This window comes from Alosa alosa, chromosome 4 (genome assembly GCF_017589495.1).
Source record: "Alosa alosa isolate M-15738 ecotype Scorff River chromosome 4, AALO_Geno_1.1, whole genome shotgun sequence".
NCBI classification, from domain to species: Eukaryota; Metazoa; Chordata; class Actinopteri; order Clupeiformes; family Clupeidae; genus Alosa; species Alosa alosa.
In genome coordinates, this window is record NC_063192.1 from 24371231 (window position 1) to 24385765 (window position 14535).

At 43.9% G+C, this 14535-nt stretch overlaps 1 protein-coding gene across 1 annotated transcript; it reads right to left on the minus strand.

Moving 5' to 3' along the window:
• Positions 1–1171: 1171 nt before the first annotated feature.
• LOC125292823 (transmembrane protein 198-like) lies at positions 1172–12536 on the minus strand. The gene is made up of 5 exons (XM_048240274.1): positions 12292–12536; positions 7431–7729; positions 5882–6475; positions 3024–3160; positions 1172–2367 (listed from the first exon to the last, which is right to left on the minus strand). Exons 2-5 carry the CDS (start codon positions 7585–7587, stop codon positions 2203–2205), a joined length of 1053 nt encoding a protein of 350 aa, XP_048096231.1. The 5' UTR covers positions 7588–7729; positions 12292–12536; the 3' UTR covers positions 1172–2202.
• Positions 12537–14535: the final 1999 nt, after the last annotated feature.

Genomic DNA, 14535 nt, shown 5'->3' on the forward strand with positions numbered 1-14535 from the left:
AGTGAATGGGATGCGTCTCCAGCAACGCGATGCACGCAGCTGTGTGTGGGAGCCGTAAGACACACAAAAAGCCCCAGCACACTCTGTCCATATACAGCCATACGGGACATTCGACCAGAAATATACATTTTCATATGGAAGACGTGTTATACTATGAGAAACAATAATGAGTGTTTTTATGCCTGAATAAAATACGTTTTGAGACACATTTCACGCTAAAACTGTCAGGCACTGCCACAGACAGATCTATGTCTGAATGATATCCTAATTAATTTTCTGACACAAATTACATTTTCTAATTGATCACATGTCCCTGATTGTGTCTAATATAGTTTTGTCATCCCCGTAAGTAGCCTAATGTTACAGGAAAAGTGGCAACCGCCAGGTAGGCTACTAATATCACTGCAAATAAACACCTTTGCAACAGATTTTTACAAACACATAATGAAGGAAATATACCTTCATCTATTCTCAAATCATATTTTTTTTTTATATCATGTTTCGTATGACAAGACTGATGGTGGTATGATAGAATTGACTTTATGGAATGTTTTATACGGGGAAACTTGTTTTGTGTTTTTCATGTGGCATGCATTAAATGCATTTTGCAAATGTAACAGTAGTGAAAAAGTAAATATGACATTTATTTACCAGGAGTGTCACAGGCTCTGTCACGACAGTGACTGTCAAGCTTTAAAGGGATATTCCACCATTTGGGGGATTAGACCTACACTCATTTTCCACCTCCCCTTGAGTTAAACAATTGATTTTTACTTTTCTCCAGTTCATCTAGCCATTCTCCGAGTCTGGCAATACCACTTTTAGCTCCAGCCTAGCATAGATCACTGAATCGGATTAGACCATTAGCATCTCGCCTTTTCGTTTTTTTCCTATTTAAAACTTGTTATTTTCCTATTTAAAACTTGTCTCCTCTCACGTTAGAAGGTGTAATAAGACCAATGTAAAATGAAACATAGCAATTTCTAGACTGATTTGACATACTATAGGCCTACTCTCATTCAGGCATAATAATCCAGTCACTAACCAATTCGTCTGCTGCAGCTCAACCTTTTTGCTGGAAGTTTTAGCCTGATAAAATTATACAATTCAATGGCTCAATAACTCAACTCAATAAAAACTCAATGACAGAATCAATGTATGTCAACCTGTGTCAAATGATTTCATTTCCCCTGAAAGGTGTATTGGACACTTTTTTTATGTGGCGTTTTATGAAAACGTGACAGGACATGAGGAAAACATGGAGATAGTTGTAAAATACTTTGTGTTCATGTTTTCATGAATATGGAATCAGGATTTGTAATTTTGAAAAGTGATGCTAATAAAGAAAACAAAAAACATCAGATGACCTAAAGAATGACATATTCCTTTACAGAACTAACAGAAATCAGTTATCTAGTCAGTTTAAGACTTTTTTCACCGGTATACAAGTTGTATTCATTATAACAATTCCAGGACAGATCATGTAAGATTCTAGTAGAATGTCCCATACAGCGAGAGTACACCTCCATACATGACAGTGGGCAGTAGGGGGCAGGCTGGAGTCAGCCCAGACATGATGAGGATTGTTGTCACAAATGCAATGTGCCTCCCCTCAGTCAGGTTGGCAATCTCTCTGAGCAGCATTGGTTCCTGCTTTACGTTTCTGTCAGCTTTTAGTTCTGCTTTAGGTTCTTGTCAGCATTTAGGTTCCCATAAGCATTTAGATAGATAGATAGATAGATAGATAGATACTTTATTGATCCCCAGGGGAAACTCATTTGTTCTTCTTTAGGTTCCCATAAGCATTTAGTTCTGCTTTAGATTCCCATCTGTATTTAGTTCCTGCTTTAGGTCCCCATAAGCATTTAGTTCTGCTTTAGGTCCCCATCAGAGTGTTCTTGCAATGGGATCGGACCAGTCGGAGTTCTCCTGTAGAACTATTAGAGGTCAGACTGATCTCCTGGAGTACAGGTCAGTGGGGTGGGGTGTAGTCGTGGTTACGGAGTTAGAGTCCGCGGCTTTGCTGAGGTTAGCGGAGTGGGGTGGCGTTGTGGCGTTACTGAGTGCTGCTCAGTTGTGTAAAGCAACATCACACGCACACAGTGGGATCCAGAGCTTCATCGACCAGGTGAGGTGTGTTGGGAGTATATGTAGGAAACACAAGGCAATCTCCATCAATGTGTGTGTGTGTGTGTGTGTGTCTCAGATGCGTAGCGTGGAGGTAGAGGAGGAGGGGGAAGTGAGCGGAACCATGGAGCCGGTCTCGAAGTCGAAGTCGATCATGGTGTGGTGTGTGTGTGAGGTGCTCAGGCTGCTCTGAGATGACCCAGTCCCACTCTGGCGTTCCTGCAGACTACGCAGGTAACTCTGCAAAAGGGAGGAGGAGAAAATAAATAAAAAGGAGGCGAGGAGGAGAAGACAGAGGGAGGAGAAAACATGAATTGTACTGGTGCCAGCATGTCTCCTGCGTAGCGTGTGAGTGTGTGTGTGTGTGTGTCCTCACTGGTGCCAGCATATCTCCTGCGTAGCATCTGAGTATGTGTGTATGTGTACGTACTAGTGCCAGCGTATCTCCTGCTTAGCAGTTGTGAGTGAAAATGTGTGTGTACGTACTGGTGCCAGCGAATCTCCTGTGTAGCATTTGTGAGTGTGAAAATGTGTGTGTACGTACTAGTGCCAGCGTATCTCCTGCTTAGCATTTGTGAGTGTGAAAATGTGTGTGTACGTACTAGTGCCAGCGTATCTCCTGCTTAGCATTTGTGAGTGTGAAAATGTGTGTGTACGTACTGGTGCCAGCGAATCTCCTGTGTAGCATTTGAGTATGTGTGTGTATGCTTGTGTGCACTCACTGGAACCAGCATATCTCCTGCGTAGCCTTTGAGTATGTGTATGTGTTTGTGTACGTACTGGTGCCAGCATATCTCCTGCGTAGCGTTTGTGTGTGTGTGCTTGTGTGTGTACTCACTGGTGCCAGCATATCTCCTGCGTAGCGTTTGTGTGTGTGTGCTTGTGTGTGTACTCACTGGTGCCAGAGTATCTCCTGCGTAGCGTTTGAGTGGTGGTGGTCGTCGTGTCCTGTAAACTCCTTGAGGTCGACGGCGAGCTTCTCTCTGTCTGATATGCATGAGGGGGACCTGTTTCTGGCGGTGGCTTCCAAACACTAAAATAAACAACACAACAACAACACATTACATTTATATAGCGCTTTTCTCGATACTCAAAGCGCATCACATGGATGGGGGGACCTCACTAGTAACCACCACCAATGTGGGAAGAGTGCCACCTACTGGCCACCCACCAACACCACTTCCACAAACACACACACACGGGTGAAATAAGGTTCAGATGCTAGACTCATCCGCTGAAGGCCAGTTTGTGTGTCCTGTCCTGCCTGGGCAACCTTTCTGTGCTACGCAGATGCTGTGGCCACCTGTTCCCCTGACTACTGTACACACACTGTCTAAGCGCTCACCTGTTCACCTCACGTCTAAGCGTTGACCTGTTCACCTGTGTCAGTGATGCGCTGGGCTTAAGCCCAGTGAATGGGGACAGCTGGCTGATTCACTCCTGCTGTCCACACTGTTTACCCCCCATCTGCTGCTGTTAGTGGAGTTAGTCTACTTAGTAGTGCTGTTGTTGTTAGTGTTGTTTTGTTGTTGTTGATAGTGTTGTAGATAGAGATAGATAGATAGTTTATTGATCCCCAAGGGGAAATTCAAGGTCTCAGTAGCATACAGACATCACACACAACATTCACTAACAGCAGAAAAAGTAATAAAAGTATATAATATAAAAAACACAACTAAGCAATAAGGACAGTAGAAGATAAAGAATATACTAAAAAACAAATTATACTAAATAACACAAAAATCTAAATCAAGTCTAAAACAGTATCCACATAGTGTGCTTAGGGGTGATTAAGTATAAGGCGCTTGTTGTCATTTCTTGTCCACTGTTTTTATATGTGTGGCTACTCACCTTCCATGTGTGTGTGAGTTTGTAAGCTTTGAGTCTGTGTGTGTGTGTGTGTGTTTGTGTGTAGCTACTAGGGATGGGCGGTATAGTCTTGCAGCACCTTCCACATTTATTGGCCTCCCTGGTAAAGATGAGCTATAAAAGGTGTAAGAAAATCATCTTTTGTCATCTAAGTTAAGACCAAAGATTCTAAAGTTAGAGCGCTACGCTGTAAGATCTTTGGTCAAGACAACAATGAGGAAAAATCCTATCTTGAAGGGAAGCGAGGAAGAAAAACAATCCTTAGAAAGAAAATAAATATTTTAGCAACAACACATGTACATGGTTTTGGCTCCTGCACCTTAATTTGGATGTGCACACATTCCCAAACTTAGCAACAACAAATGTGCCACAATTATTGGCACCCCTGTATTTAATAAAAGAGCCAATAAAAGTGCTCTTAGTCGGCTCCTATAATGTCTCTTGTTTGAGAGTACAAAACAGGGTCCAGATGATGGTCCAGATTCCTGGGTCCTCTCTGGGCATTCTCCTCTTTAGCTCACTCCACTGGTTTTCTACGGAGTGCAGACAGACCAGAGGACTGAGATAATCGTGGCAGAAAATGTATTTTGTGTTCAGTAAAACCATTTTTGATGCTAATCTGGTCATGTATTTTGGATCACTGACTGGCTGGATGATCATGACCTATACTACTTCTAATGTCTTGCAGATGCATCCAGATTTGGATTTAAAATGTTCAGGCATATGATACCGTTCATGATACCATTGGATTAAAACATTCCACCATACTTATACTTGGGCATTGGACATTGGACAGAAAAAAAAATAAAAACATTAAATGTCCAGCCATTTGCAGTTGTAGTTTAATTGCAAAAAATTAAATCTCTCGGTTCCTAGAAATTGTCTTGAAAAATGTATTGAAATTGGCTAATAATCCCGTCCCCCTAACACAATTTGAGAATAAGCCTAAAATGTAGTCCTATACTAAAGCAAGAATACACTGTCCTTTGGCTATGTTTTAAAGGAACAGGCTCTACCATTTGGAAGTTATTAAACAACACGCATATGCTGCATTTCAAATAACAACAAATGAGTGAGACGGTTCAAACATGGCCAGGCCCAGGCAGACTAGCCTTAAAAGCTTTTTTCATAGGTCAGACGCGATGGATGATGGTAAATCGGTAACGCTTGAAGCCTAAGATGTCCGGTCAGCTCCACCACCACCAGAGAAAAAGCCGAAGTGTCGGGCGTATCGGTTAGAATCAGTGACGTTGGAAGTGGAGGTGCAGGGGGTGCGGCCACACCTATCATTTTCCGTGTAGACAGATCCATGGCTACACTGGACATGCAACCAACGAGGAGATTGCTGGTCCGTGGATAGTTTGTGTCACAACGAAATGGTATCATGGAACCGCGGACCGAAAGAAAAAAACGAAACATTTTCCAGAATAGGAAATATTTCTTAATTTAGTGTTATCAGATAAAGAGGTATAACAGAGACTGGCTAGATCTTTTCTTGCATTCTATACGGCCTGATTATGTCATTCTTTAAACAACATAGCCTGTCTCCAATTTTCCTCAACTTGACTAATTAAGAAGCGATAATAGGATGTTTGACCGGCATATCATCAAAATGTCTGGAAAACGAAACCTCTTTGACTGGCACCATTTTTTTCAAGCAGAAGCGCTGGTGTGTGTGTGTGTGGGTCTGTGGGTATGTGTTTTACTGTTACCATCCATTTGTAAGCTGTGTGTGTGTGTGTGTGTGTGTGTTCCTAGCCATTTTTTACTATCCTCTGATTTGATTGGAACTTCTTAATTATTACTTTAACTGTAAATAAATATGCCCATTTTCAGGCAAGTTCAAGTTTGTCAGCTGTGTGTGTGTGTGTGTGTGGCTACTCACCGTCCATGTGTGTGAGTTTGTAAGCCGTGAGCCTCCACTGGACAATGATGCCCAGCACGACAAGAGCTGGCCAGACTCCCAGCACCACCCAGGTGTACCAGCACATCAGGTGTGGCTCCGCTCTGACCACGCCCTCCTCAGGCTCCGCCCACAACAGGCCGTCCAGCGCTCGCATCGGCAGCGTCCGAGCCTCCACGCCCACGTCAACCCCTGCCGTTAGCATGGCAGCGCCCAGCGTCGCGGTGGACAGCACCACCATCGGCTTCTCCCAGAACAGCGTGAGGACGGCGGTGGAGGCTGCCGTTCCCACGGTGATGCCCAACGGCAGCCAGAGTGGGCTGAGGGCGCAGTATTGGCCCACGGCCAGCAGGGCGGCGACAGAGAGCAACAGGCCCAGCTGCAGACCACTCAGGAAGAGCGCCACGCTCCGCACCAGCGCCGTCACTATGCCGACCAGCAGGGCCACGCCCAGACAGACACCCCAGTACGCCTCCAAACGCAGGTCAGGAGCCAGCAGCTTACACAGTGGGTAGGACACACACACACTCAGTGCAAACCCAGACACAAACAGCACCAGCTTAAAACACCGATAACCTGAAGAGAGGGAGGGGAGGGAGGGAGAGAGAGAGAGAAGTGAGAGAGAAGTGAGAGAGAGAGGTTACAATGAGAGGAAGAGGAAACTAAACTGGCAGGGGACTCACACACACACACACAGACACCTGTGGAGTTTGATCCTTAGCAGTTGTAAGACTATTGTCATGAGTACTGCGACTGCTCCTGCCTGGAAATGCCTTCATGGTGATGCTGTGTATGTGTGTGTGTCTACTCTACCCTTAAGAACTAAGTATTATGCTTATTGAATGTTTCCACTGGTCCATGAGTTTGTGCATGTATTCTAGTTCTACTGCATCCTTCATGTGGACATAAATAAATAGTTAACATGTGTGTGGGTGGGGGGTTTGGGACTGAAGCATTTATCAGTTGCTACTCTTTTCTCTCTTTCTGTCACTATTGTATGTATAGTGTGCGTTTGTGTGTGTGTGAGTGTGTGCACGTGTCTATGTGCATGTGTATGAGCTTTAATGGGATTTGGTCAAAGGACTTTGAGTCACCCAGCTGACATTCACTTTGACCTGCCAGTTTCCAAAGCATGAGTGTGTGTGTCTGTGTGTGTATATGTTTATTTGTTTGGGTATGTGTGTATGCTCATGTGTTTGTTTGTGTGTGCATGTGTGTGTGTGTGCGTGTATTTGTTTGTTGTGTATGTGTGTGTATGTTTGTGTTTGTTAATGTGTGTTGTGCAGTGTGCCATCTGTCTCTCAGTGATCTTAGAATCTGATCCAATTAACCCAGTCTGCATCATCCACATGGTCACTCCAAAGACCTGTCGGAGTGTGTGTGTGTTTGTGTAAGTATGACTGCATGCTTCTTTGTCTATGTGTGTGTGTGTGTGTTTCTGTTTCTGTTTGTGTTTGTGTGCATGTGTGTTTGTGTGTGTGCATGTTTGTGTGCATGTATGTGTGTGTATGTGTGTGTGTGTGTGTGTTACCCCAGAAGCAGTAGAGTATCCCCAGCAGACACAGTGTGGCGCTGGTGAGCGCAGGCAGCAGCTGGATGTCTGCTCTCAGCTGGAGGGCGCAGGGCTCCAGGTCCACCAGCAGGGGGCGAGCTGTCTCCGTCACGAACATGGACGAGGCATCCGCCATGATGATGTCAGAGGTTGGGGGTCACTCCATATTAGGAGGCTATCTGTGGGAAGTTCTGCTGAGCTCTTCAGGTCAGTTCCTTAGGTTCCCTCCAGGGTGCTTGAGCAGGAGGCGGGTTGTCAGGAGCCGTCAATCCCCAGATCTGCATCAGTGAGGACACACCCACCAGACATGAATCACATGTAGGGCTGTCACTTTTGTGAAAAAATCTTGTTCGATTTTTGAGACATAAGTGTTCATTGAATCGATTGTAAAATCGGTTTTCCATGTCTAAAGACGTTTCCATTTTCAACGCCAAACATAGACCAATCCACGGACAACTAACAGGCATTAGGACGAACGTAAAGAGGGCGCTTGAAGACGCACAAGCCAGCAATATTTTGATGATTTATTGGCTTTGTGCAGAATAACAAACAGGAGTGCAACATTCTCGAAAAACAAAAAGCAGTGAAACACATTACTGCAGGCTTCAACGTGGCTGTGTTTACGATTAGAAATGTCAAACAAATTTCGCCTACGTAGGAACTCACAACTGCACAGTTTGCATACCGCTTTGTCCTTCTCCATAGTTCCCAAAACCCGAAGTGCTTCCATATCGAACTTCTTCAAGTTATTAGGGCTTATCACTCATCTCTCTCATGTCGCCTGTAGCCTCCATTTTTGTAATTCTTTGTTCATACACATGCACACAAGAACACACACTGCTCTGAGCTACAGGAACCACAGAGGCCATAAAACTACCATACACTAATGCTAACCACACACACATCCTGTTTTGGACCTGGCTGCACGGATATGAATAACCTGCTAATGAATGTTGCTCCATCTGTCACACACACACACACACACAGCATACTGACTGAATGACATTAGCACTCCAAATACTGAGCCAACACAAGAGCAAGACCACACACACACACACACACACACACACACAAACAGACACACGCACATCTCGACCAGCCATTGTTTCATAAGGCAAATATTGATGGAAGTTCTGTAAGAGCCAATTTAAGGCTGATAAACAGTCTGATGAGCCCAGAGACCAGGCAGTCAAAATAAGTGTGTGTGTGTGTGTGTGTGTGTGTGTGTGTGTGTGTGTGTGTGTCTGTCTGTCCAGTCTGTCTGTCCAACAGTATCAGACCGCTCTCATCAATGCAGCTGTAAAGCAGGTCACCCGGGTTCAGAACCAAAGCGCGCGCGTGTGTATCTCTGATTTCACTGCCAGCTCCACTGTGAAATCTTAATCCATTGTGTAAGAAATGTTTCAATTCAGTTCAGATTCAAGGTTTGTGTGTGTGTGTGTGTGTGTGTTAGTGTCCATATGTGTGCTTCCTTAAGTTGAGATCTCTAGGAAAATAGCAACTCCTTCCATTTCCGTTAGTTGAACTTTGACCCCCATCTGGTCCTTTTGGAGATCCCCTGGTCCAGAAGCCAGACACACACACACACACAAACCTTGAAACTGAACTGAATTGAAACATTTCTTACACAATGGATGACAGACAGACAAGCACTTTCCTCTCTTAAAAGCATAAAGGTGAACAAACAAACTCGTCTACAAGCACCCCCCCCCCCACACACACACACACACACACACACACACATACACACACACGTAGCTGTCCAGCCTGCTGTTGGCAGTGGGAGACACGACCAATCAGCTTATTACGTAACCACTGCTTCGAACAAGAGCTGCTGTGTGTTTTCAGGCCCCAGTACCAGCATGGTCCCAACCAATGGGTGTGCCATATGCACAAACACAATATCGATTTTCTGGGATTTTGATAATAACCATGATCTTTTGCAACGTTAAAAAAAGACTGCCAAGTCTCATATTATACTGGCATATTTTCTAATAGGATATTGATTGTTCCTTATCAATGGCATTAATAGAAACAACATACCGGACCGGTATTTAAGAAAAACAGGTCTTATGTATTTAAAACTGATGCATTCAAGCAAAATTAACAGGAAAACACTTCACCACCAGGGCAAGTATTAACCATGGGTCAAAATGACATAAATTTCTTCTGAATTTCTGAGGGTATGTACACGTGACTCTGTGCACACATGTGACCACAACCTAAAAAGGTTCATGTAATGTGGCCAAGTCTTCTTAAGTACCATATTGTTTGTATTTAAGTTTTGCTTTTTATGGGATATTGTGATGATGACCTGTGAGATGTCCGACAGATTTGGGGATCACTGGATGCTATTTTGGAGGAATTTTAAGCCTCAAGCTTTTCGTTAATAGACGCACATGAAAGACAAACACTTGATGTAACATCCAGATTTCTGTTTTGATTTTCTACAGTTTGGTTCTCGCTGATTACCATTTACCATCTTTCCCAATATGAACGTGGACTACAAGCAGACCCTAAAATGAAAGTAACTCTGGGTCACTCTTTACTACCTACAGATTAAGGTCAGGGGTCAGATTTGGTGAAGGAGAAGTTCAGTAATTGTTCAACCACAATTTTACATTCTGAACTTGAATCTAATCAGCCGCCTGATAAGACACCAGGCAGTCACCAGAACAGTCTGGTGTGGAGCCTCTGCCTGAAGTGACAGGGGGATTTAATTACATCTAATCTATTGGCCTTGATTAGATCACTGTAGCCCAGGCCAGTAGCCATGCTCGGGGCTGGGGAGGTTCGCCTGAGAGCGGACCCCCCTCTGCACCCACCAAACCTCCAATCTCTTTCACTCCATTTTCTACAAGTTTAGAAACGTGTTAGATAACACGAGAATGAAGAACAAAACAATGTGTCTGTTTGATTCGGTTAAGTAACCCCCGACCCAGGCCTCTCTACTTAGTGCTACTACTCAACTTCTCTAGGTATCAAATAGGGTTGGGATAAACGATTATTTTTTAAACGATTAATCTAGCGATTATTTTTTCGATGCATCGATTAATCTAACGATTCATTTTTTCAGTCCGATTCGATTATCGAGACTATACAAGTGCAAAGTAATGCATTCTTAGTCAGAGGTAGCATTCAATAAAGTTCAGTAGTGTATGTCTAATTGAGTGCCTGTCATTTTAAGACGTTTGTGTGGGAATCCTTGCAATTAACATTAACACAGTTAAAAGGCTGCTGATGTGTGGATGCAATTCATAACGTAGTTAGTTCAAATAACGGTTCGCACTTCTCCTTTGGACAAGCACTTTTGAGTCTTGGAAAACACTTTTCCATTTACATCGGGATTTTGCAAACATTCAGAGTCAATAAAATGAGCCCTGCATGAGTAACGAATAAGCAGCTGCAAGTAAGCATGCTAAACTTGACACCCAAACAGTATTCTAACGTTAGCTTTGAGATACTGCTTGATTGCATACTGTAACTTAACTTAGTTTAGTCTCCTCAATGTACTGTGTTGTGATAAGACCTTAGCAGAGTTTACTTTAACTTTAATTCAGCAGTTTTAATGCTGCAAATTTGTAGCCTAGAAATCTAGACGCACCCTAGCGGCGTTGGATTAAGCATGGTGAATGGTTCGATTCCAGACTATATTTCAATGATATAGGATGGCTCGCCAGGCTAGCAAATTTGCATCAACAATCCTTCAACAATCGTGAATATTTTGTTAAATGCTCATGCAGAGGAGGAGCAGCGGACTCGTTACGAGAGAGAGCGGGTGGGCGAGGAAAGACTGTGAGTAAAAAGTGCAGCTCAATTAAATTATTTTATCTTATCTTTAATTTAAATAGAACAAACAACATAGAACATCAATATGTGGTGGCCGGTTTTGATTTCGTGGTCCCCAGCCACAGATTAGTCAACGTATGGAAAACACTGAAGGTGTCAAATTAAAAATATTTAGCAGCACATGCTTGACGAATCGACGCTCATATTTTGCGTCGACGTATTTTTTGCGTCGACGTCATCGATTACGTCGACGCGTTGTCCCAGCCCTAGTATCAAACTTTCACTGCTGGGGATTAAGACATCTAAAATCCGTTTCCCTGTCCGAGCTAAGCCCCCTGGTCCTGTTTTCTCCCTCGGGCTCGGTTTCTTGGCCCCCGTTAAGCCCTCGCGCCCCTCACTCCTCCTGCTCGGGATCTGCGGCCGGCGCAGGCTCGTTCTGTCGCACTAAGCGGCTTTCGCGCTGCTGCTCGTGTCGCTACTAAATTTAATTACCGGGAGAATTAGGTGGTGTTTGCTCCATTCCCTGCCTTCCTCCCCGGACTGGGCTCTCGGGATTACAGTTGTGGAGGAGAACCACGAAAGCTCTCCAGGTGAGAGTAGGCTAGTGACCGGGGCCGGTCTCGGCTCGTGTCCCTATAGCCCCCCGGTCGTTACACCGCTGCGCTACCTCCCACATTAGGGAACACAATTTTAGATGTGCAGTTCTTATTCAGACCAACCTAACCAACCACTAATGTCACATTACCACTACGGGACAGTCTGTGACACTCATTTTTGATCAATGAATTTGGGGGAAACGGCGCGTAGCCTACTTTTTTTTACTTTTTTTTTTTTACAGAGAAGGCAGATTCAATTGTGTAAATCTAAAAGAAAACTTAATCTAAAGACCAGAAACTCGAATGAAAACATTACGCCAATAATCAAATAGCCTACGTTATTTGAGGAACACCTCAGAAGACGTTGCTTCTAGACTTAAAACACAAGAGCTAGGGGTTCATTTGTCCGACTCGACTATAATGAAACGTCAGAAAATTTAAATAAGCCTACTCACCCAGCGAAGAGAAAACTTCGTTTCGAACTTGATGGCATATTATCCAACACTAGGCTTTTTAAACCGATGCGGAATGTGAAGTTTGTTCTTGCAGTCTATTAAACGCAGCCCTTCATCAGTTGGCTGATCTAATAATGCATCTAGTCCTCCGTCTGTGATGCGGGGGTAACGGCAGGCAAACTGTCCGCCAGTCATGCACTTGAAGTTTAAATCTGCGTCTGCCACCACACGCTCAGCTGACGACGTTTGACATCATAGCGCGGCCATCTGCTGTGGCGGTAATGCGCGCAAAGAACCAGCTACAGAGTGGATGCGATTGCCAGAAAATCCACGCCTAATCGTCCCATTTCCTGTGCTGGCGATGAGCCCCGTCTTGCGCTGGAGCGAGGGATCTGGCAACTCGCGCTGTGGTTCGGAGAGGAAAGCAAGCGTTGTTTAGAAGACAAGTAAGAGGCCCGCTAATTTCCATTTGAATTGTACCTGCTGGCCGTCATCAGGGAGTCAGCCAACGGACTTATTTATTTTCAAATCTCACAAATCAGTTTTAAACCCCGTTGAGAGGCGCCACGCGTGTGTTTCCCCCCAGTAAACAACCTTCAAAATCGTATTCTTATCTCTGTAGCATTGTAATGTAAAGCATAGCCTACAGCAGGCCTAGTCCTACCGTAGCCTATACAAACATAAAATACAGAGATCTGATCTCCAGCATACGCGCTAGCAAACCTATAGTGGTTAGATCTATATCATGACTTCAGTTGGTATTTTCCTTAAATAAAGCTTTTTGTTTGAGTTAGGGAGGGACATACGAAATACATTTTAGACATGAGGTAGGCTATGTGGGCATGACTATTGAATGTCACTCAAATGAAACGGTCACAACCAGGGATGTAGTGGAGGCTAAACGCAAATAAACGCAGTTTCTCCACCTCTGAAATTTCAGGAATAGGCCTGTTTATCCACCTCTCAAAAGAGTTTATTTATTAACTTTTAACACTGTGTTATCCAATATTATCCTATATTCACAATATGTACACTCATCAACACTCTAGGAACCATTTAATACCACTGGTATTACTGTATAAACATTGTACATTATCACCCGGAGAGAGGAAATACTCTTTTCTGATTGGCTGGTGGGGTGGCTATTCATTCTGAATAACAGGACACCGTTCCATATCAATGCTTATGAATGGTAACTATACATGGATTTCTATGCAACGTCACAAAAACATGCGTGCGCAACGAAGAGGCAGAAAGCACCATCGAACAGCATAGAGCAATGCAAAAGAGCAAAAAGAATAAAATGAGTTTTTGTGCTGAAAACTGCACCAATTCAAATCAATCCGATGGTTAGAGAATGTTAAATATGTTCAATATCCCTAACGGAATGCATGTCTTAGCCAAAAATGACAAAAATACGATGTTATATTAATAATCCAAATGAACGTCAAACTTTGAAATATAGTCTGAAATGAGATGTTATTATCATTGAGACAACAGGGGTATACAAAAAAATCCGATTGTAGCTTACAGCAGCCGACTATGTAGGTTAAGTTTATAACGTTGTGGACGGCCACCAAGCGTCTTCTGCCTCACGGCTGCGCGCGCATCTAGTTTTGTTGGTAAACGGGAAACCCGTGTATAACAACCATAGTAGGACAACGGTTGCAGCGCTCTAGAATCTTTGGTTGCAGGCTTCGCAACAATGGAATCAACTGTAAACAAGCTAACTGCCAACGAAAGTTGTACAACAAGCTGAACTAGTGAGCTTCTTTTTAAACGGAACCGCGTGTTTCCTTTGCGTGCTATAAAGGCATGGCTTTACAGTGGCAACCGGGTGATAAGCGGGATAACGGCCTTCGAGGTGTGTCCAGTTATACGGAATTAATGGACTTGGGCAGAGGTTTTTTGCCCCTCGCCCTCGTCCATTAATTCCGTATAACAGGACACCTCGGCGGCCGTTATCCCTTACATAACCTCCACCATCATCAACATGTTCTGATTGCCTTTTTTAAAAATCTGATACAGCATGGCGCAGTCCACCTTACCGATCGCAGAATTCATAGTTTAGGCCTACCTACCTCTTATTTTACCACTACATCCCTGCTCATGTAACGGATGCCAGCTAGCTTAGTTGTGCTTGTGGAACGTTGGTAAACCTCACTCCCCGACGCCTCAAGAGTGCTGCTGGCATGCGAGCCAGTAGCCTGGACTATTGGCTCAATTGTTAGCGCGCTCGCCTCC